Source organism: Podarcis filfolensis (assembly GCF_964270895.1).
Source record: "Podarcis filfolensis genome assembly, chromosome: Z".
In the NCBI taxonomy this organism is placed as follows: Eukaryota; Metazoa; Chordata; class Lepidosauria; order Squamata; family Lacertidae; genus Podarcis; species Podarcis filfolensis.
In genome coordinates, this window is record NC_139617.1 from 29,836,799 (window position 1) to 29,861,064 (window position 24,266).

The window sequence follows — 24,266 nt, forward strand, 5'->3', positions numbered from 1 at the left end:
TACAACACAAACCAATTATTGCTATAATTTCAGCCTTACCTGAGCATTCCTCGATGTTCTTCATGCCACACCTGGATCCTTTCCTCCCACTGATCCTTGTTAAGTTTGTGCTGCTCCAAAACCCTAGGAAGCAAAGAACAGCAAAGCACATCAGGAGATAAGCAGCTTCCATACATGTAAAACTGTGGCAAAGGAAGCTTGTGGGGAATTTATTTTTCAAACTTCCTCTATCTGTACAAAGGAAAATGTAGTCCCCTAAGCTAAATCAGTGGTCTGAGAGTTGTTCTCTGGTGCTTCTACCTAATACAAAGGTGGGGAACCAGATGCAGGCAGTTAGCCAGATCCTTATCTCCCCTAGGAGATAAGAGCCAAATTGCACATGTCGGTGGGGCCTCGTCATCTGTCAACCATCTGAGAGCCCCACATTTGGAATATTGTGTACATGTACACTTTTGGTCTCCTCATCTCAAAAAGGATAATGCAGAGTAGGAAAGGGCTCAGAATAGGGCAACTAAAATGATCAAGGGTATGGAGTGACTCCCCTTTGAAGAAATGTTGCAATGTCTGGGACAGTTCAGAGAAAAGGCAAGTAAGAGGCGACATGACACATGTTTATAAAAGTATGCATGACATGGAGAAAGTGGAGAGAAAACTCACAGACATCCAATGAAGATGAATGTTGGAAGATGCAGTACAGGTAAAAGAAAGGGCTTCTCTTCAAGCAGTACAGAGAAACTATGGAACACACTCCCACAGGAAGCAGTAGTGGCCACCAATCTAGATGGCTTTAAAAGAAGACTGGGCAAATTAATGGATAGGAATAAGATTATTGAGGGCTACTAGCCATGATAGCTACGCTCTGCCTTCACAGTTGGAGGCAGTGATGCTTCTGAATCCCGGCTGCTGGAAACCACAGGAGAGGAGAGTGTGGCTGTTGTGCTTGAATGTGGCAACCCCACAGTGCTGCTATTCCATGGGAGCCTGAAGTCAGTGCTGACAGGCAATTTTGTGAGCAAGCAAGGTGAGTCCTTCTCCTGAACCTCCCATGGCTGATTGGATGGAGAGGGAGTGCTTGTTCAACCTTGCAGGAAGCTTTGGAGTCTGAACGAGAAGGTGCTAAGCTATCTTTTTCTGCTGCTTCTATATTTCCCAGTCTCTCTTGTTTTTTGCCAGCAAGGCTTGGGAAGAGAATTCTACCCAAGCAGGAAATACAAGACCCCTGATTTTCCTTAGCTCTGCCACACTGCAGCACAAATTAGAGAAATCCAGACTCTAGGGCAGAGAGGTGAGAGTGGGGAACTCTTAGCAATGACTGAGAAAGGCCCAGCTAGTACACTAGTGTTTGCCTCCATTGTAGGAGGTGGTGTGCCTCTGAATATGTTGTTAAGGAACATGAGCAGAAGAAGTTGCTGTTGTGTCTTGCTTGTGTGCTTCCTAGCAACATCTGGTGACTGTGGTAAACAGTACACTGGCTGAAATGGGCCTTTGGACTGATCCAGCAGGACTCTTCTTATGCCCCCCTGGATTTAAGAACTTAAGAGGAGCCTGCTGGATCAGGCCAAAGACCCACCTATAGTCCAGTGGCCAACCAGATGCCCCCAAGGGAAAGCAGGACCTAAGCACAAGTACCACACCCTCCCCTCCTGTGGTTTCTAGCACCTGGTATTCAGAAGCATTGCTGCCTAGAACTGGAGGAAGAGCATAAAAAATGTGGCTAACAGCCATCTGTAGCCCTCTCCTTCATTTAAATGAGCATTTTCTGTTTCCACACAAATAGAAATGTGACTACAGAAGGCAATTATGTGTAACAACATGAATGAGGCATAGACCAGAGATAGACAGAAAGGTCTATCCCCAGCTGGAGCAACTTACGAACATCTTGTGGGGAGCAGACAGGACTGAGTCACTCTTAGGCTAGCAGCTGATTGTCTTTACACTGAGATCACCAGTCACTTATGGAAGTTAACACACTGCACCTTTTTTTACTGCCATTTAGATCCACTGGAAGAATATGAATGGTGAAAGTCACCAGGAAGTAGTACACTTCCCATAAGGCTAGAAGCATGTGTCAAATTTGACCTACCTTAGAGGAAGCAGTTTGTCGCCAGTAAGGTAACCAGGGTTGTGCACCTCCTTGTTGAAGTCACCATATTTGGACTGGACAGCATAGGAAGCCAGCAGGACGGCAGTTTCTGGGGGACAGTAGATGTCATCGTTCAGGATGCCCTCCTTCACTTGGAGGAAGAACAGGCGCTGGGTTATGTCCTGGATCAGCTCCTCTGCCACATCCTCTGGGTAGAATTTGGCACGGAATTTGAAAAGCAGCGGGCTCTCTTTGCGGACATCCTGCGCTGTTACCTGCAGCGAATTGGTAACAAGGTCTACATCAGTGGTTCCCAAACCTTTTCAGGCCACACACATACACACGGGCCATAGACTCAAGCCCAGTGCCCAGCCCATAAAAAGTGTTATTCAGAATTGTGGTTTAAATAAGACAGCAGCACGTTTCAAAACAGTAATGATTCACTGCACATTAATCAGAATCCATCAAAACTGTTTAGTTTAATTAATTCAACAAAACTGATTAATTTGATCCGGCAACACTAGTTTTCAGAGTCTGGTAGTAATTTAGCAATAGTCTTAGACACCAGATTTAGTAACTACTTAACTGTTCAGCAAATTCTTAATCCATTGGGTGATAACAGTTTCCCAAATGTCTGAATTAAAGTTACTTAGCAGGAGTCTTAGATCATCAACTCTAGTGCCCCCTAGATAATCCCACCTCCCCCTGGGGGCGATGCTGTTCCCTACGAGAACATTTGTAGAATGACACTTTCATCCAACTATTGTACATTCAATGAACGACCACTTTTGTGATGGCTCTGTACAGCTGTTGTTATTGTAGATATTACTTTTTCTTTTCTCCTTTTTTTATATCTAATTCACTTGTAACTGAAAATCATCAAAAACATGTTTTTTACAAATAGAACATACCCAGACCTTTTCTTCCTAATAAAGTCAGGGTTCAGGAGTATTTATCCTGAGACTGCAACTCCTGTTAAGTTAAGGCAGCAATTTCTTGGTGCAACCTGGGGTTTTTTTTAAAAAAAATAATTTGCTGGGGTTTCTCCTACTGCTCTGGAGAAACACTAAAAAAAGAAAAAGAAAGAAACTGCTGCTTCTCAAAAAAGTGGGACCCTGTCTTTTTGTGGGTGAGGCAGCAAGCAAACAGGTATGTCTATAATTATATTTATTTATATCTTCCCTTTCCTCTGACTGGGATTCAAGGCAGCTAACACGAATTAAAATGACTCAGATAAAATACAGAAAGCTTAGCTACACAGATGATAGATAGATAGATAACGACAGTTTAAAAAGTCATTAAGCTCTAATATAATTAAAACAATATAAAAAAGAAATCTATTAAAATGCAGACAATAAAACAAAGGATGACCTATGCCCACATCAGTAATTACCTTTTTGTTGAGTTTCAGCCATGTAGAGAAGCCCTTGGTGTCCTGGTACTGGAGTCCAAAAAACCAAACCTCTCTCAGACCTATTGTTTTCACAACCTGTTTGGGAAAACCAAAGAGAAAGGTACTTTTTAAGCAAAAGTTACAGGTGGTTGTATTTGGGCTCAAATGTGGCCTAGGAAAGGTGTTATGTATCTCCAGGAACACCCAGTGGCATAAAAACAGGGGAAAGTTCAACAAAGGAAAGAAAGAAAGTGCTTACCAGTGAAACCCCACATTAAGATCCAGTGGTGAAGATTTTAAAAGCAAAAACAAACATTTTAACTTTTGCTTCCCCCCTCGCTCCAGAAACACTATTGCCCATTCTCCCCCTCCCGTTCCATAAGCTCATCCCCAGCGCCCCCTACCCTGTAAGAAGCATTATTCAGAATAGCGGCTTGCATGAACCATTAACAACACGATAAAATTCAAAATAGTAACAATGAATTGCACATTTATTTAAAATCCAATTTAAACTGTTTAGTTTAACTGATTCAACAAAACTTATGAACTTGATCCAGTGATGCCAGCTCTTCAAAGTCTGACAGACAAATATCGGGGGGGGGGGGGGGATGAGGGAAAAGACAAGAAAGCCTTATAAAATGTTGCTGTCTTAAAGCACAAAACTCTAATTGCATTAAGAAAGGCACACATAATCATTCAAGTTATGGTGTGTTTATAGATGTTAACAGCCTGTTTTCTTCTTATGGGTAAGGCACATTAGCTCTAACGGCACTAAGAACTCATAGGACTCCAAGAAAACCAAGAAAAATGCCAACTGCCTCATCAGCTTGAATGTCTAGTGCCTGTTTTTCAACTGCTGATGTTAAGAGGCCCTAAAATCCTCTTGTAAGAAGCAAACCTGGGGGGGGGGGACACCGTCTGTTATATTTTACACTATCCAATATGGTCTAGTTTTTTTTTAGTTGTTCTTATACCAAGACTTTTACTTACTAATTACATTTCTAGCCCTACTTATTTCCTCCAAGGAGCTCAAGGTGGTGTACGTGGTTGTCTTTCTCCCCATTTTATCCTCACAAACAACCCTGTGAGGTAGCCCCGCTGCCCCATGTGGGGGCGGGGGCGGGTATCACACACTGGCTCAGAGCAACAAAATAAGCCTCTGTAACTGCACCCACACAGATTACACAGCCTTTTTCCTAAGGCAAATGGATGACTCTGGGCCTACCTCACAGCCTTGTTGCGGGGAGTAAGTGGGGTGGGGGGGAACCATCTATGCCACCTTGAGCTTCTTGAAGGAAGAGGTGGGACAGAATCAAAATAGGGAATTCAACCCTCTCATACATTTGAGGGATTGGCAGGCCTGATTTATAGGAGTGTGGGAGAGGAGCAGGCAGAACTCGTATGGACCTGTCAAACTAGTTCCTCAAAACCACCTTTCACATGGATAGTGATCGCTACAATGGTGTAGTGAATTCTGAAGTGTAACTGTTCTTCATGCAACCCCCACAGAATTTAAAGGGACCCCATGGGTCATCTAGTCCAACCCCCTTGCAGTGCAGGAATCACAACTAAAGAGAGATGCATTTTTTACCAATGTATGCGTTATAGCTGCAGAACCAAGGCAGTTTTCTTTTCTCACACCCTTGATTAGCATCCCACCTGATGGAAGAGTTCTGGTGGACTCAAAAGCTTGCTGGTTTATTTTGGGTCACATTTTGGCTAAAGAGACACTGGAATCTTTCCCTCAGCTGTGCAGGCTCATATAACCGGCCACTTCCTTCTGCTTAAGATAATTTTGTGGGTTCCTCTCTGATAAAAAGCTTGCTTATTTAAGCCACTGTGGTGCAGTCATTAAGACTGCTGGGCTATGACCTGTGGATGATTAGGGTTCAAATTCCCACTTAGCCATGAAGTGACCCGTGGTCACAAGTCACTGCCTCTCAGCCTAACCTACCTCACAGGGTTGTTGTAGGGATAAAATGAGGACTAGGACCTGGGAGGAACCAGGGTTCAAATCCCCACTTGGTCATGAAGCTTCCTGGTTGTGAAGCTGCCTCTCTCAGTCTAGTCTACCTCACAAGGTTGCTGTGAAGATAAAATGGGAAGGAGGAGAAGTATGCATGCCACCTTTAGCTCTCTGGAGGAAAGGCGGGATATGAATATATTACAAATAAAGACTTGCAAACAGCACTGCAGGATATGACAGTCATCTTCCCTGCTTTAAAATAAGGGGTAGCGTCAAAAGTGGCGGGCATCAAAAGCGGGCTCCCCCCTCCCTGGCAAGCTCTGAGAGCAAGGGGGTCGGAGCTGCAACACAACTGATAGAACGCTTCCTTTGATGGTACAAAGCTGCGAGACTGTGAGGCATTAGCGGTCAATTCTTCCAAAGCTAAAATCACTTAAGGACTGTACTGTGAGTACTTTTTACATTTGGATTAAAATTTGGAACAATTAGGAGATGCGTAAGGGAATTTAAAAATGAAAGCCAGTCCCTACCCACTGACAGATTGGTATGAACACAATTTTCAGCTGCAAACCAGGTTCTTGCAGTTCACCCTGTCCTATGCTAGTAGTGCAGCTCATCAACATTTATTTGCTTATATAGTGCACGTCCATTTGAGTTACCTTAGTAAAAAAAATCCCAACAAATAAATGTAATAATATGTAATTAAGTAATAATAATATTCTTCCTCCCCAGATGTGGGCACCCAGACACCATCCTTCTCACAATATGAATTTGTCAGCAAATGGGTCTTCACAGGGGCAAACCATTATAAGGGAAAAGGGACGGCCTAAAGCAACACACAGTAGTAGCAGCAAAGATCTGGTAGCCGTTTTAACTCTCATAGGCTATGCTTGAGTTTATTTAGTTATTATTATCTATTGCATTTATATCCCACCTTTCCTCCAAGGAGCACTTCTCCCTCTCCATTTTATCCTCACAAAAACCCTGTGAGGTGAGTTAATCTGAGAGCAAATGACTGGCCCAAGGTTACCCAGTGAGCTTCATGGTGAAGTGGGGATTCAAACCCTGGTCTCCCATGTCCTAGCCAAGCATTCTTAGCCATTACACTATACAGGCTCCCCTCTGTCTTCTGAGCTGCATCACCCACGCAGCGCCCTCACCACTCCCCGTGGTGTGGCAGTGCAAGGCAGGCTTTAAAAACATTTATTTGGGTGATGTGAAGTGGCGTCAGTTTGTTAGTTCTGTTTTGGAACACCCAGCTATGATTACACAGAAGCTTTGTAGTGCACCACTGCTGTGGTGAGGGCATGGCATTATATTTTATATAGTTTTAAAATTGCTTTTTAAGTGTTGCGAGTCGCTGTGAGAAGATTTTATTTTGAACAACAGCTAAGAAATAATTAAAATAAATTATGGCTGGGGAAAAGTTAAGGAGTGTCGTCTTGGCATGCCGGCCCATTTTTTCCAGGATCACCTGGCAAAGTGAAAATGGAAAATCTAGCATCACCTCTCATTAACTTCGCTGGTTATTGCCCTGAGTAGCCCAGAATGTTCTACATACCACAATTTTCAAGAGGACCAGGGGTGACCTGCATTTCTTAAACTACCCTTATACTGCCAAGTATGACCTTCAGATCCTATTGGTAGGGCAGATTTCAAAAAGAGTATTTCCAGAAGAATGACTGTTTCCACACCAAAAGACATTTTACACAGACACAGTTTTAGTTATAGATTAATTGGTCTTGGAGCTGGTGATACAATCACTCAGACACACCCACACAGTTAATAAAGAACATAGGATATGCTCCCTTTCAGCCAAGAAACAAAAAACAAACAAAAAAACCCCACAACCAACCACAAGTTCTTGGCAGCACATGTTCAAGGAACATGGGGCCACCACTTTGCTAAAGCTAAGCAGGTTTTGGGTCTGGTCAGTGCCTGGATGGGAGACCATCTTCATGTGTGCCACTCTGGATTCCATGACAGATAAAAGAAAGCGGGGTAATAAAAATAAATGAATAAATGAATGAATGAATGAATGTGCATTTGTGTGAGCTATTTGCTACAGCATTGCTTTCACATACTCCCCATTTTAGCACAAGACACATCAATATAAAAAACCCTCCCATCCCACCATATCAGTGTGTTCCCTTAATTTTTGCTAGGCCTGACTGAAAGGACCATAGGGACCACCTTGAGAAATCAGGAATTCTGTGATACCAAGTTGGGAGGGTCAAAGCTACCTTCTCACTTGAGAGGGATAGTTAACCCCCCCCCCCCCGCAAAAAACAAAAACAACCCTCAAGAAAACAAACAGCAATCACTCTAAAGAAAACATTGCCCCTAGCTGCCCAAGGTGAAAGCAAACCACTCTCCTAAAAAGAAAAGAAAATCCCTCAAAACCTAGCTTGGACTTTTCCCCTCCAGGTCATTTTACATCCCTGACCATTGCCTTCAGTAAAATTCAAATGCCATGTACCGGTAATTGTTTCATTCATAGTGAAGAATGGAATTCCAAAGCAGAGACTGACTGGAACTTGGCCTATCTCTGAGGTGCTAATTAAGTAAGCCAAGTCTCAAAATAGACATTAGTCATACAATATCCAATAGTTGGGCTCCTGCCTCAGTTGGGGAGTTTCCATTATCTTCAGGTTCACACACATGCAATAACAAAAACTGCTCCATTTTTATCTCACCCTTCCTCTAAAAGGGTAACATAGGGTTGCTTCGGTTTGCCCTCAAAGTCCTGCCAAGTAAGGTTGTAACAGTGGTAACCATCATGGTGCTTGAGAGACAGCATTTTCTTTTGCACTGCCCCTGGTATCAGACAATTTGATCTAAATTTACTAATCCGTCGATTGTTAGTAGTGAGTGGCATTTAGACGCTGTTATTCAGAATGGCGCTTTGCACCACCCACTAAGGAAAATAACAACACAATAAAATTCAAATCAAGTAACAATAAATTGCACATTCATTCACAATCCATTTGAAAGTATTGAGTTTATTTAATTCAACAAAACTGATTAGCTTAATCCTACCGCTCCTTTACCACCCACTTTGGGAACCGCTGATCTAAAGCCTACTACTTATAGCTGAACATGCCAAACCATGGCTTTTTAATCTCCAGTGTAGATTGGCCCTTAGAACCAACAGAACAGTTAAAATGATTGCAGCTGCCACAGGGTGAGGAACAGCACAATTTCTGCAATTTGAGCTTTACTGTACTTTATTGAACCAGTCACAGTACTAATGATAAGGCACATTTTCTCAAGAGCACAGGAAGGCAATCAGGAATCAAGTTGGTGTGGTGGCGGAAATGGAATTATTTCCATGACGTACTTACTAGGAATAATGCATAACTGGACTAGGGTATTACTCTTGGACCAAAGTAGAATTCAGAGCAGCAACCATCATAGGGCACCTGGTGCCACCTGCCAGCCCTGTCCCGTTGAACAAAGTTCCACTGGTGGCAACAGCAGCACTACCGGCAAAGACCAGGTAAGGTGGCAGGTGGGGGGTGGCGCTCTGCAAGTATGCTGCATCAGCTTAGGCTCAATGACAGCTGCAGTCCTTGTTTCAGATTTAACCTGCTTGGCACTATGAGGCTGCTGCCCCAGGTAGAGGCTCGATCCTCTTGCAGGCTTCCTTAGAAGATCATCTGGTGGGGCTGAAGAGGACTTCACCCTAAGCAAGTGTCCCAACTAAATCTGGATATCTTTAGTCCGATATTATTTAGCTGTGATTCCTGCATTGTAAGGGATTGGGCTAGATGAGCTGTGGTGTCCCTTCCAACTCTATAATTCTATGACTTTCCTCTCTCAATCCACACTTGGGACCTTTAATGAAACTCCTCACAAGTCTGCAGTGCATCATTCTGTGGTTCGTTCTACATTTCTGACTTGTGGGGGAGGTCATTCGAAACAGACACAGAAGGGAAAAAAGGCTTCTTCTGGCATTCGGGATGAAAGAAAATGCCCATCACTGTGTCAGCATAATGGTTAGAGGGTGACTGTTATGTGAGGTGGGAGGAAAATGGCCTGATCCAAAGGGCTAAAATGACACGCTGTTCTCAAGGCAGTCTTTCCATCTAGATGGGGGCAGCCACATTCACACCTACAGGCCTCTGTTTCAGTTTCCCTGCTGAAAGGCTAACAGCGGTTCAGGAGGCTGTGTTGCTTCAGGAGAAGCCATAAGAGTCCCCACCCCAGCACAGTAGGGCAGTTTTATTACATATAGCCATACAAATTCAACATTTCTAGAAGCCAGAAGCAGCCTCACATTAGAGGAGGAAAGGAAGGTGACTGAGGCCATCTCCAGCAGGAAGATTGTGGGTGCCAATAAGAGAAGCAGAAGGAGAGAGATCAACAGAGCTGGCCCATGGAGAAGTAAGAAGAAGAAGAATTTTATTATTTGTATCCTGCCCATCTGACTGAGTTGCCCCAGCCCCTCTGGGCGGCTTCCAGCATATACAGAAATGTAATAAAACATTAAAAACTTCACTATACAAGGATGCCTTCAGATGTCTTCTAAAGGTTGTATCTCCTTGACATCTGATGGGAGAGCAGTCCACCGGGCAGCTGCGACTACTGAGACGGCCCTCTGCCTGGTTCCCTGTAACCTCACTTCTCGCGATCAGGGAACCACCAGAAAACTATTGGAGCTAGACCTCAGTGTCTGGGCTGAATGACGGGGGTAGAAGCGCTTCTTCGGGTATAGAGGGCTGGGGCCATTTAGGGCTTTAAATGTTGGCATTTTGCATGAGCACCATTGAAATCCCATCAATTATAATTAGGATCTTCATAGCACATGGAAATGACCCCCAAGCTAGTCGCCGGTGGAAGCAACGTATTTGGAATTACTACCTCAGACATCAGGAACTCTGGAAATTGCCTTGTATGAAGACGAACCATGAGAACCTAAGAGCCTGCTGGATCAGGCCAATGGCCCATTTATCTCACCATGCAGTAACAAAGCATATATTTTTAGAGCAGCAACATCCACACTTTGGAACTCCCTGCCTGTTGACATCAGGCGTTTCTTCGCCATATTCTTTTTGGCACCTGCCGAAAACATTTCTGTTCAGGCATGCCTATCCAAATACACAGAATGTTGACATGTACTTTTAACCTGGTTTTTAGCTTATCATAGATTACGTTCTGAAGGTTTGAATTTTATTTTATTTTTAGCTTTTTTTAACTCTTGCTTTATTCTTTTGGTAAACCACACTGAGTTTTGAGGGTTTTTTTGGTCAAGTAGTATATAAATTTCATGAAATAAGTAAAAATGAACTCAGTGTACTCACTTACCTAACTACACTGCTTTGTTTTGTTTTTTAAAGTTATGTCACCATGAATTAACCTGAGCTTGGAAGGGGTGAGAAGGAGTTGTAACAGGCACAGTCTGGGACAGAACTTCTCTATAAAATTGCCTAGTCTTAGCAAAGATGAAGAAATAACTTGTAACGTGTGTGTGTGCATGCGCGCGCTTGCCTATATCAACACACACAGGTACAGGCCTGTCCTTTATATCCACCCTAGGGCTACCATCTTGAATTTGAGGCAATCTGCAGCCATGCAAGGTTGCAAAACTCAAGAGGAAACATAAGCTGTTTCAAAGCAAGGAAAATCTTGTGTCATAATTTCAGTTTCCATCTGCTGCTGTTTCTCAGGAACGTATTCCCGCAGATGTTCAGAAAACTGCTCAGCGTGTGCTAGCAAAAACTTTTAGGAAATTACAAACACTTGCATTTTTAGTCTGCTCCTCTCATACCTCCAAAGGATAGGTAAAACCTTAAGGTGAAACCTACCACTATCTGAGGGGCAAAGCTGGCTAATTAACATCTAATCTCCACAATTTTACACTACAAACCAGATACAACCAACATTCATCCACTTCACTGAAGCTCCTGTAAGAGCCACAGAAGGAAATATTTCAGGATAAATTATGGAAGGGGCTGGAAGCTGGAAAGGTCCAGGAGACGACGTCGTTCAGAGGAAGCATTTAGTCACCAGTTTCCTCTGAGTTCTGGAGACTGGCCAGAGGGAGTCTCCTAGCTGCCCATGTATTTGCAGCATGGAGAAGGGATGCTCAGGCCACAAATGGGTTGGGTTCAAAAAAATAAAGAATAAAGGAGAAGAAAAACCTTGAGGTCCAAACCAACTGACAGAGCACTTGGAAGTGCACACACAAATTTGGCTGAAGAGCTGCTCCTTCCTGCCAGGCAGACGAGGAGAGAACAGCCCACTGCAAGCTAAAAGCAGTGCAGTTTCACGGGACACGTCTCAAGCTCAGGACTTCCCCTCAAAGCTGCTGCCTCATTTCCTGCCAAGAGGGTGGGGCCGGGCCAGCTATGGCGGGGGCTCCTGCACAGCTCCCTCCTTACCAGGCCTAACTGCATTGCTCTGTGTGAGAGAGTTATGTTTCCAGATGGGACTGACAAGATTCAAATAAAAGGGAGCAGCAATCGAGCATGACTGGGCAGGAGAGGGACTGCCTACCTAGGTTTCCAAAACTGCCATAAGAAGCGGGATAAAGATAAGGCTGCTGAGACAGCAGTGCATAGTTAAACCATGGAACTCACTCCCACAGGAAGCAGGGACGACCACCAACCTAGATAGCTTTAAAAGAGGATTAGACAAATTCATAGAGGAGAGGGCTCTAAATCGGAGCTCTGCCCACAATCGGAGGCCTACCTTTTCTCTATAAAGATAGCCATTTAAAACACATGATTCTGGTCCCTGCACTGGGAAAATATTGCAGCCCTTCAAGAATACAGAAGTTGGTCGTCCTGGAGTTATGTTTGAGGAGAGAAGACATATACAGTGGTACCTCAGTTTACGAACTTAATATATTCTGGAAGTCCGTTCTTAAACTGAATCCGTTCTTAAACCGAGGCGTGCTTTCCCTAATGAGGCCTCCTGCTGCTGGTGCCCTTCCACTGTTCTGATTCCGTTCTTAGACCAAGGTAAGTTCAATAACCAGAACACTACTTCTGGTTTTGCGGAGTTCGTAAACCAAATCATTCGTAAACAGGACTGTTCTTAAACCCGAGGTACCACTGTAACCAGCTGCAATTTGAAAGCCATGTGAAACACATTGCCTTAAATTCTCTCCATTAGAATAACGTGGCCTATTTTATTTTTAATGCAATTCTAGGGTTTCATTCACATACACACACAGTTCACATAGATGTATAAACTGAGTACAGTGGTACCTTGGGTTACAGATGCTTCAGGTTACAAACGCTTCAGGTTACAGACTCCGCTAACCCAGAAATAGTACCTCCAGTTAAGAACTTTGCTTCAAGATGAGAACAAAAATCGTGTGACGGCGGCGTGGCAGCAGCGGGAGGTCCCATTAGCTAAAGTGGTACCTCAGGTTAAGAACAGTTTTGGGTTAAGAACGGACCTCCGGAACGAATTAAGTTCGTAACCGGAGGTACCACTGTATATACATTGGGTTAAGAACTTAAATTTGTTCCGGAGGTCCGTTCTTAACCCGAAACGGTTCTTAATCTGAGACACACTTTTGCTAATGGGGCCTCCCGCTGCTGCCACGCCGCTGGCATACAACTTTGGCTTGCATCCCATGGCAAAGTTCGCTACCAGGAGCACCTACGTCCAGGTTAGCGGAGCTCGTTACCCGAAGTGTTCGTATGGAGGACAGTACGTAACCCGAGGTTCCATTGTATTTCACGCCGCAAAATAAGTCGTTTGCTTTGAAACACTCTTGTTAACTTATCACTTCCCTAAGGCCTTATCAGTCTGGAACAGAAACAAACCCACCACATGCATCAGCATTTCAAAATAACAAGCCAACTACAACTACGGTACTAATTCGGCATTTTATAAACACTTACAGGAGAATCTGGGCCAATGAATTTTAAGCATAGTTACTGATTTGCAGAATGGCCATCAGCTGGCCCCAAAAGCAGTGGCCAGATTACTGGCAGCTAGAGTTGGTCTTTAAAGCAGGTGCATTGGCTGCCAGTCCAATTCTGGGTCCAAAGCCTTAACCAAATCAGGTCCCAAATATCTGAAACACTGCTGCCTTTCCTACAAACCCTCCAAGTGTTAAGGCAGAAGGGAACCCTGTTGGCAGTTCTAACAAACTTTTGGGATTGTAGCAGCCCAGGAAAGGGCCTTCTCTGTGGCAGCCCCTAAGTTGTGGAACTCCCTCCTCACAAAGATGCACCTGATACTTTCGCTATATAGCTTCTGGCAAATGCTTAAGACACACCTCTTTACTCTGGGATGTGGTTGTTTTCAAGGCCCACCCTACCTATTCCTGTGATTGCAATCTGTTTTAACTTTTTTTAAAAAAAATAATTGTTGTAAACCCTGCTAATGAAGGGTGGGCAATAAATTTAATGATGATCATCATCTTTCACCATCCCCATTATTTAGGGTACTAAGTGGCTGGCATGGTGGTGGCTTAAATAGCCTGATACAAAACCGGGGGGCGGGGGGCAGAGTCTGTTATATTGCCTAGCAGCCACCATGCCTTTGTTTTGGGAGTTTGTGGCTACTAGCCACGTAATCTTACTTCAGTCCTCCATTATGCTAACAGCCCAATGCAACTGCGTCATTTGTAAAGTTGCAGAACTGAAAACAGGGCTCCAACAATGCTCTGTCGGGGGGGGGGGGGGGAGAGAGAGAGAGAGAGAGAGAGAGAGAGAGAGAGAGAGAGAGAGAGAGAGAGAGAAGAGTCTCTTAGCCAAGCTGTTTTTATTTTTCTTCTACCACAGGGCAGGCTGGGCAAGCCAGAACATTCAGTCAGGCAGCAAAAATAAAGTATGGAACAATCGGTTTTATTTCCCATTGTGGCCAGAGCTGAATGGGTTATTTCCTTTGCAAATCAACTTCCTCCCGTTGCAATTGTCCAGAGACAGTTGCCGAGTTCCAGGGCAATGATTTTTTTTTTTTTTTTAAAAAGGCAGATTAGATTTTTTATCAAGGCATTGGCGTAGCAGCAACTTCCTGGATTCATGAGTCTTCCTACAGAAAGGCAACTTCAGAAGCCAAAAATAAGACATCGCCAGCCCACCAACTCTAATGCCTCCAAGACTCCTGGGGCCTTTGCCCTGGAGAATCTATTCTGAACTCCCATTTTGCCCAAGACCTGCAGTAAAGGTAAAGGGACCCCTGACCATTAGGTCCAGTCGTGACCGACTCTGGGGTTGCGGCGCTCGCCAAAAGTCAGGTAAAAACCTTTCCTAGGTACTTCTAGTACTCCGAAGGCCTAGACCAGTGGTTCTCAAAATGAGCGGTACCTCTCCCTGATGGTGGTGGGGTATAATCTGGTACTAAGAGGAAGGTTGGAGCCAGGGGGTGCTGGAGGTGTAAATGATTATCAGACTTTGGAAAGTTAGTATCACTGGATCACACTCATCAATCTTGTTGAATTAATTGAACTAAATATTTTCACTTGGTTTTTGAACAAATGTACAATTAATTGTTATAATTTTGAATTTTATTGCATTACAAGATAGACAGTTAAACTGGTGCTAGACCACTTTTTATGTACTTGACAGTAGCAGCCAGGATCTTAATCACAAGAAACTGGAAAAGTGAGAAAACACCTACAATAAATGAGTGGCTGGTCCAAATGACAGAGTATTTGCAGTTGGCTATGATGACAGGGAGAGGTAGAGGGTATCCAATACAGAAAGTACGGAAAGAATGAAAAAATTTGAAGAGTATTTGAAAAATTATTGTACCACCAACAATCTCCTGGCAGAACTTGAATGATTCTTGTAAAATAAAAAGTATAGATAACAACTCCTTTTTTTGATAAGAACAAAGAAAGTAAATGGTAATTTGAAACTGTGTGTAGAACAGTAATAGGAACAACAATGCAGTGAGTCTAATCAGAAGTCAAATTTATTTATCCCCCCCCCCGCATTTTTTCTTTATTTTTTATTCTTTCTCTCTTTTCCTCTTTTCTCTTTTTTCCTTTTTTCCTTTTCTCTCTTTCTTTTTCTTTCTTCTTTGTTACGTAAAATAGATAAGGTTTAAAAAATATATGGAATGTTGATCCAGTCGTTGTGATGTTTTGTAATGCTATATATTATTAAGGATGGTGGAATGTAGTGAATAGTGAATTGTGTTAGTTATTGTTTGAATGTTAAATAAAGGCTTTAAAAAAATTGGTTAGTGTGGTGCTGATAATGCCAAGGTTGCAAGTTCAACAGCTGCATATTCCTGCATTGTAGGGGGTTGGACTAGATGAGCCTCAGGATCCCTTCCAATTCTATGATTATTTATGGAGCCAAGGAGGCAGTGGCCCAAGATGGTTTGGGAACCACTGGCCTAGACAGTATTGGCTACATGAGTAGGGTTGCCAGGTCAGGCGCATCCCAGACTCTGAGATTTCATGGCCGAAACCTGAGACATGGGGTGATCCCTGGTGATGTGAAAGGGTTGGGACCTATTGATTTTTCCTCTGAGCTTCTTCCTGCGACTGAGCCTTGAAGATGGAGAACTAGGAGAGGAGAGGACAGAGTGGAGGAGGGCATGAACGCCCCCCCCCCCAAGGGTCTATGCAAAAATTTGAAGCCAGCTGCTCCTGAGCTGAAGCTTGCAAGATGCACACATAGTCTTCTTAATACAATAATATTAGTAATAATTTAAGGCACTCCTTAAATTAGGGAGATGGGGGTAGCTCAGCCGGTAGAGCATGAGATTCTTAATCTCAGGGTCATGATTTCAAGCCCCACATTGGGCAATAGATTCCTGCGTTGCAGGGGGTTGGACTAGATGACCCTTGGGTTATCTTCAAACTACAGTTCTATGATTCTATGACCCTGCTCATGTGGAGATCCAAGCCCTTTGCCTGCCCCTGTAGGAGGGGCCAAGGCAAAACGAGAGACTTCAGGTCAGCCCTGGATGCCTAGTAACCCTATGCATGACACACTGCTAAAGGAATGCCCTGCTCAAATCATTGGTAATATGGACTTAAGCTTAACTTGGCCAAGCCAAGTTCGGTCCCTGCACCATCCACAATGTGGGGTTGACTTATACATGATAGTAATTAGGAGCAGCTGACAGCGTGCATGGAGCACTATGAACAGTCAGGCCACATTATACAATCTGTTATTATCATCAAGAGACACGTGTGCTTCACGTCCTCAACTCTGGTAATGCTTGAAGTTTATCTCTGACATAGCGCTGGATGTTGCTGGAAAGCAGTGAGACTGACTTTGAGCATCCTTGGGCTCTGATAGTTCTAGGACAGTAGAGCTCTCTCGTCTTTTCCTTTTCCAGCTAAATCATGTGGCCTTGTGACACTAGAAATCGTGGACATCCACTGAAGCTGAAGGTTGGATGATTCAGGACTTATAAAAGAAAAGACTTCCTCACACAGTACATAGTTCAACTGTGGAACTCACTTCCACAGGAGGCAGTGATGACCACCAACCTAGATGCCATTAACAGAGACTGGGACAAATTCATGGAGAAGAGGGCTATTGATGGCTATTAGCCAGAATGGCTGTGCTCTGCCTCCGCAGTTGGAGGCAGCAATGCCAGTTACTGGAAACAACAGGAGAGGGAGGCGCTCTAGATCAGGCTTCCTCAACCTCGGCCCTCCAGATGTTTTTGGCCTACAACTTCCATGATCCCTAGCTAGCAGGACCAGTGGTCAGGGATGATGGGAAGTGTAGTCTCAAAACATCTGGAGGGCCGAGGTTGAGGAAGCCTGCTCTAGATGGTTGGCCACTGTGAGAGCAGGATGCTAGACTAGATGGGCTGCTGGCAATTTTATTTTCAATTCATTTCCTAATGAATGATGCACTGAAATCTGAAGCAAAGATGGGACAAGAGATTACAAACACCCACACCTACATCCACATATGCACACAGTCACAGCATGGGTGGATCATGCCGTGGCCATTTCTTGTGCTCATGTCAGCCTTAAGATGTTAACCAACTTACCGTATTTTTCCCTCTATAACACGCAGATTTTTTCTCCTAAAAAGGAAGGGGAAATGTCTGTGCGTGTTATTGAGCGAATGTGTGGTCCCTGGAGCCAAATGGCAAAAAAAATCAGGCAAAAATCAAATCGCGCGTCTCGGAGAAGGGAAACCTGAAAAGAGGAAGTGGCTGCTTTCCTGCATTCTGCCTCAGGGTCTTACTGCCCACCCTCCTCTGTTTCCTTGCTGTGTTTGCTCAAACGGAACAAAGAGCAGGGAAAGCCCCTCCCCTCCAGGCAAGCAGAGGGGAGAGAGAGAGAGAGAGAGAGAGAGAGAGAGAGAGAGAGAGCGCGCGCGAGCTGGCTGGCTTGGGTGGGTAGGTGAGGGAAAACTTTTGCCTTCCTTTCCTCCCTCCCGTTATACCCCTCTCCTGCATTCTTAGCCAGCTGCTTCTCTGCACACCCCTCTCGTGCTCCTTGTCCATTCTGTATTTTTCCTTCCTTCCCCACTTAAAATGTGGTTAAAAAGCATGGATCCACATGGATCCTCAGGATCTTTGCATTGGGTCACCCCAAATTCACCATCAGATCACATAGCATGTCCGTGGCTACAGCCTGCCCCCCCCCCAAATCACGCACCCACTGTTGCCTGGGGCTGCAATGGTGCAAAAACGTGGTTACAAAACATGGATCCTCAGGATCTTTGCATTGGGTCACCCCAAATTCACCATCAGAGCACATAGCATGTCCATGGCTACAGCCTGCCCCCCCCCAAATCACACACCCACTGTTGCCTGGGGCTGCAATGGTGCAAAAACGTGGTTACAAAGCATGGATCCACAGGGATTCTCAGGATTTTTGCATTGGGTCACCCCAAATTCACCATCAGATCACATGTCTGTGGCCACAGCATGAAGCACAAAAATGATACATCCACTGTTTCATTCAGAATGTTTTTTCCCTTGTTTTCCTCCTCTAAAAACGATGTGCGTGTTATGGTCAGGTGCGTGTTATCGAGCGAAAAATACGGTATTTCTTACAAAACACTAGTATATCTCATCCCCAGTAGACAAGGTGTATGAATATAAAACCAATGCAATTTAAATCATAATTTAGATCACCAAAGATAAAAAGGGCCATTTAAGCAACTGAGTTAAAATCAATCCATTATTTCCTCAACAAGTGGCCATACTAAATTTGTTGATACAACAATTAAAACATGCGTGCAACTTAACTTTCACTGAGTGCTATCTAGCACAGCGGTTCTGAAAGTGGGTGGCACTGACCCCTAGAGGGTAGTGGGATTACTTTGGGGGTGCATTAAGAGGCAATAGGGCAGTAGGGGGTCACTGGTGGTGTAAATGACTATCAGACTGAAAAGCTGGTATCAGTGGATCAAGTTTGTCAGCTTTGTTGGATTAATTCAACTAGTTTTAACAGGATTTTTAATTCTTACTGTTTCAATTTTCATGGTGTTACTCTCTTCCTTAGTGGGTTGTGCAAACAACAATTCTGAGAGATGCTTTTTATGAGGTAGGGTAGGGTAGGGAACCCTGGCGGTGAGTGCATTGAACCATGGGAGCGGTGGCCAGAAAGGGTTTGGTTGCTGCTGGGCTAGAGCATAATACAAATGCATGCATATTGCATGAAAGGGTTTTGTGCCTGCTTTGGGAGGAAAGCAATAAGGATTTTGGGTGTTTTTGCTGCAGCAGGTTATAATGGATACCAACAGAACAGTGAGGTTATATTGTAGAAATCATCTATGTGAAAGCAACACTCTGTTTTGACAGATGTAAGGAGGAAATATTAGGGAGGAGGCCATACTGCCACAGCTGTCTGTAAACAGGACATAAAAGAATGGAAAAAAAAGAAACCAAGGACAAACATTTTTATTCAGGATGACCCCATACTTACTTTCCCATGAAGATGTTGTTCAGGTGATGGAGCCAGAACAGACACGCAAGGTTGTGGAAAGCAATAGTTCTGTGCTATCCTTCCTTTTTGGACCACCTTCCCCAACCTAGAGGTTTTGGGATACAACTCCCATCAGTCCCACCCAGAACAGCCATGCCTCCATCAGCTCTGCAGGCTAGACCAAAACCTCTGGAGGCCCCCAAATCGGGATGACTGGCTTGCCCTCCCCTTCACCTCCCATGACCAGGAAGTTATGGCTACTTTGTCAGCCCCAACCTGCATAGCACAAGAGTCAAAACAATCCTCTTCGCCAGGGGCCATTTGACATGTTTTGAGTTCCATCTGATGTTTTGTTGCTAATTTTGGTGTTGTTTAACACTTCTGCATTGTTTTAAATTTTCGTTAATTGTTTTGTGGACTTCTTTTGAACTTGTGAATTCTGTTCAGTTGGGACACCTTAGAATATTTATATCCCGACTCTTGGCAAGTCAAACCATATACTTGGGAAAGCGGTGGTCATGAATGTTGGTCACTTGATGACCCATACATGTGATTGGGGGGTGAGGGAGAGTGTGCTTATGGAAGGAAGTCGAGCATGTGAGGAAGCAGGGGATGGGCCTCCTTCAATACAGGCTCCCTTTTGATAAGAGAGAAGTGGAAGAGTTGATTTATATCAGTGGTGCGCTCTCATGAGCAGTGGAATTACCTAGAGCAGGCTTCCTCAACCTCGGCCCTCCAGATGTTTTTGGCCTACAACTCCCATGACCCCTAGCTAGCAGGACCAGTGGTCAGGGATGATGGGAATTGTAGTCTCAAAACTTCTGGAAGGCAGAGGTGGAGGAAGCCTGACCTAGAGGGACACTAAGAGGCAAGGGGGCAGCCAGAAGGGGGCAGTGGGTGATGTAAAATAAATAATTTATTATTTATACGCTGCCCTTCTGACTGGGTGGCCGAAGCCAGACTATCAGGTTTTGAAGAGCTGATTATCACTGGATCAAGTTCATCAACTTTGTTGAATTAAATAAACTAAATTTTAATTGGATTCTGAACAAATGTGCAATTAATTGTTACTGTTTTGAATTTTGTTATGTTATTATCATTTGTAGTGGGTCATGCAAACGGCCATTCTGAATAATGCTTTTTATAGGGTAGGGGGCACTGGGGGTGAGTTTACAGAACCAAGAGGGAGTGGCCCCTAAAAGCCTGAGATCCACTGTTTTTTGGTCGGTGAAAGACAGCCAGAGTAGAAGAAAACACTTTCACCTGGTAGCAGCCAAAGCATCCAAAGGAAAAGAGAGTCATTGGACTTTGCTGCAACTCCTTTGCACTACATGACCCATGGAAGCTAGGGTGCAATGACAGGCAGCAGCACGTAAAATAAATAATATTCATACCCCCCACCCCCAGACACATCTAAGTTGGCACGCACTCTAACAACACACTGTTCTGCTTTTTATTTGGTAGCACACTCAGCTTCATGAGTCAGTATATGAAGAAACCAGACCCAGTCATGGTGGAATAATATTACACCAGACATAGAGCATTAATGTGCTGTAATGGATAAGCATTTCAGAGTGTGGCATGGGGTACAAGAATTAAAACTACTACAAGCCCCAAATAATAAAAGTGCTTTATGAGTAGGTTAACCACAATGAATCTATTTCCTCACAATGCCAGAATGTCTAATGGAGGGAAATATAAACCCTGAGGAGACTTAAGGCTTTATTGCGAGTCACACCCCATTCTAATGCAATCTATAGGAAACCATCAGGTAAGACATCTAAGAACAGATAGGAGAGTTTGTCACCAAGGTAGAAAGCTTCGTTGGCTCTAACTACCTTTTGCCAACTGGTGCCCTCTAGATGTTTAAGACATCCCATCAGCCTCAGACAGGAGAGTCATTTCCTGCGATTATGGGAGTTATAGCGCAGCAACATCTACAGGGAACATGGCATAGTCCTTTCCTCCTCCATGAACCTGTCCAATCCTCTTTGAAAACTATCCAATTTTGCGGCTGTCACTGCCTCCTGGGGGAGCAAGTTCCATAGGTAGACTATGTGCTGTGTGAATGAGTCCTTTCTTTTATCCTTTACTATCTTTTATTTACCTTGCATCTCACATCTCACCCGTGTATTTGGTTGCTGTGGCTAGCTGCACCTACTAGTCTTAACAACAAAGGCTGCTCCGCACATTGTTATTTATTGCTTGATGAGATTCCTCATCATTCAATATCCAATTCCACACAGAGAAAAATGCTTCAGATGATACAGTCCGTACATGGCTGGTCTACTTACCTGGTCAAACAGCTGCTTCCCTGTGGTGTTGGGCTGGATGGCAAACTCCAGCTCAGCATCCATGGTGGTAACTCGGACAGTAATCTGGAATATAAAATAGGAGGGTAGAATTAGAATCCAGATGCCTCATGAAAATCCGTTCACCCATCCAGCAGCATGAGCCAAAATTTCTTTCTTACTTTAAAATATTTATATGCTGCTGTTTCATAAAACATATCAAAGTGGCTTACAATGAAATTACATGTTCAAAACTCCTATTGTTCTGGGCGCATTTTGCGACAGGGAATTTCATCAGTGCATGCCGTTTCTGAGCTCTGGGCACAGTGCTACACCTAAGATTTCAGATTAAAACTGCAGAGTGGAAGGAAATGAGGATCTTTTCTGCTTCCCCACTTCCAGCTACTCTCTGAAGACTGAAAAGAGACCCTCTTAAGAATATTAGGGGGGGTGGGCAGGGGAAGGACTAGATCATGTGAAAAATGAACATATTATTTTAGCTGCAGTTCATTCATTTTCAGCTTTGTATTCTTGTTATTTTTAAAAAGCATGCCTAGACATTCTGTTGTTACGCTCATAACCTAGGATTAAGGTGCCATTTAGCTCCTAGCTTTCATATCTCAGTTTCTAACACTGAAGCCATACAGTAAAAAAAAAGATTAAAATCAGACATTGATTAACCATTGTGAAAAGATGTAGTCTCAATTACCTGCATAGGCCTTGGCAGAAAAGAAAAGTTTTCAGCAGCAGTTTAAAAGTTGAATGACTGAAACCCATCACCATTATCTCAAAAATGTACTAGATAAGCTTTCCACAACCTGTTGCCCTCCAGATGTTTTGGACAACTGTCATCAGCTCCAGCCACCATGAACAATGGCTGATGTGAACTGCAATCCAAAACAGCTGGAGGGCAAAGAGGTTGGAGGGAATTAAATGGACACACTTTGGAGAATGAGAAAGCAAACCTGCATATCAGAGTAAGAAGCAGTTTTGTGCTATGAAAAGCAATACATTCCTATCAAATATTAAGAATATATTGAAATCTCTTCCCAAGCTCAATAATATGCAATCAAGCAAGATTCTGTAAAGCCATTGCTGGATCCAAGGGATCCAGGTGGCATGGGCTCGTGGCTCTTGCAAAGTGGGTCACCCTAAGCAGCTGCCAAAGGAGGCGCAACTGGCCTTTCATTCTGGAACAAAGAGGCAGAGATGAAACTAGAAGGTGGCTTTCTAAAGTTCCAGGGTGGCCATACCCATTTCCCTTCAAATACCCCCTCTGGGAGCATTCTTCTCTACAGGATGTTCTTGTAGGGGGAGATAATGAGGGACGCGGGTGGTGCTGTGGTCTAAACCACTGAGCCTCTTGGGCTTGCTGATCAGAAGGTTGGCAGTTCGAATCCATGTGACGGGGTGAGCTCCCGTTGGTCTGTCCTAGCTTCTGCCAACCTAGCAGTTCAAAAGCATACCAGTGCACATAGATAAATAAGTACCACTCTGGTGCGAAGGTAAACTGTCTCCATGCGCTCTGGCACTCGTCACAGCGTCCTATTTTGCTAGAAGTGGTTTAGTCATGCTGGCCACATGACCAGGAAAGCTGTCTGTGGACAAACACCAGCTCCCTCGGCCTGAAAGCGAGATGAGTGCTGCACCCCATAGTCACCTTTAACCGTCCAGGTTTGTTTTTGGTTTTTTTACCTTTTACCTTACTGTCCAGTGAGATACTGGAATGACTTTTCAGTTTCACCTGCCCATGCAAGTTTGTTTTATACTAGCCGGTTTCTTCACTGGCACTCAATTAATAAGTTGGCTTGGCAGCTATGGTTGGATTTGTAAAGAGGTCAGCAGTAGGAGTGTTACATTAATACAGAGGGCTACACCAAAGTTAATACTATTTGCAACCTACATTTGTGGAGCCTCCACGCACAATGTGCTTTGTGCCCAAAGACAGAAACGTTATTCTTTCTAAAGGGAATGAAATCAAAGTTGTTTTTCAGTGATCTAGTGTACACTAACACCAGCAGTCCCTAATCTTTTCAGAATCAGGGTGCACTTTTACACCAAACATGCATGTGGAGGCCCTTTTCTTAAGCTTCTCCCATAGAGGTGCACGGTGGTAGTTCTCCTGTTGTGACCCATCTTGGACCAGGCCATGACCCACTAGAGGGTCCCAACCCACCAACTGTAGACCAGTGGACTACATTAACATAGACAGTTCTCACCCTGTGGGACGCCTTACCAATACAAGTTTGACAGGAGACATGCCCACTCATTTTTAGAAGTCTTCTATAAACTATATAACTTAGACAGGGCTTTCAAACCTGAGGTTCTCTGCAAACCAGCTCTTACTGATAGATTTTATGTTTTTATCATTTTTATCAACCAACTGGCAAGGTCAGTGTTATCCTCCTTCCTGCAACATTGTCTTAAACTAGACTACTTGAAGAACCCATGAGAATGTCAAAGCCAAGAGGTTCTCAACACTGACTCTTTTGGGACACCTACAGTAACACATGAAATATATAAATGCCTCCCTTAGATCAACACCGAGAGAACTCTGTTTGCAGAGTGCCCTGTGTCATTCAAGTTGAGCAAACTCTGTTACATGAGCTCACAACATACTTGGAAGGAGTTGAAGCAAAGAGCTTTCAGCAGAAGGAGATTGATTGGTTATCCACTCTTCACCCACACTGGCAAGCAATACAAAAGAT

General features: G+C 43.9%; 1 protein-coding gene and 1 long non-coding RNA gene across 3 annotated transcripts in view; one reads left to right on the forward strand and one right to left on the reverse strand.

Annotated features, from left to right (window-relative positions):
* MSN (moesin) overlaps positions 1 to 24,266 on the reverse strand; it is a 75,774-nt gene that overhangs the window by 16,306 nt on the left and 35,202 nt on the right. The window contains exons 2-5 of the mRNA XM_083596413.1: positions 21,562 to 21,645; positions 3,477 to 3,572; positions 2,084 to 2,358; positions 40 to 123 (exon numbers count right to left, since the gene is read on the reverse strand). Coding sequence (XP_083452539.1) covers positions 40 to 123; positions 2,084 to 2,358; positions 3,477 to 3,572; positions 21,562 to 21,645 — 539 coding nt within the window. The remainder of the gene's footprint in view (positions 1 to 39; positions 124 to 2,083; positions 2,359 to 3,476; positions 3,573 to 21,561; positions 21,646 to 24,266) is intronic.
* On the forward strand, positions 6,245 to 15,559 carry LOC310754603. 2 transcript variants are annotated; one of them, XR_014543914.1, is made up of 3 exons: positions 6,245 to 10,153; positions 10,417 to 10,906; positions 14,190 to 15,559. It is a non-coding gene; the product is annotated as an uncharacterized lncRNA (long non-coding RNA). The 2 variants fall into 2 exon arrangements; XR_014543915.1 differs by having other exon boundaries at positions 6,245 to 9,828; positions 10,782 to 10,906.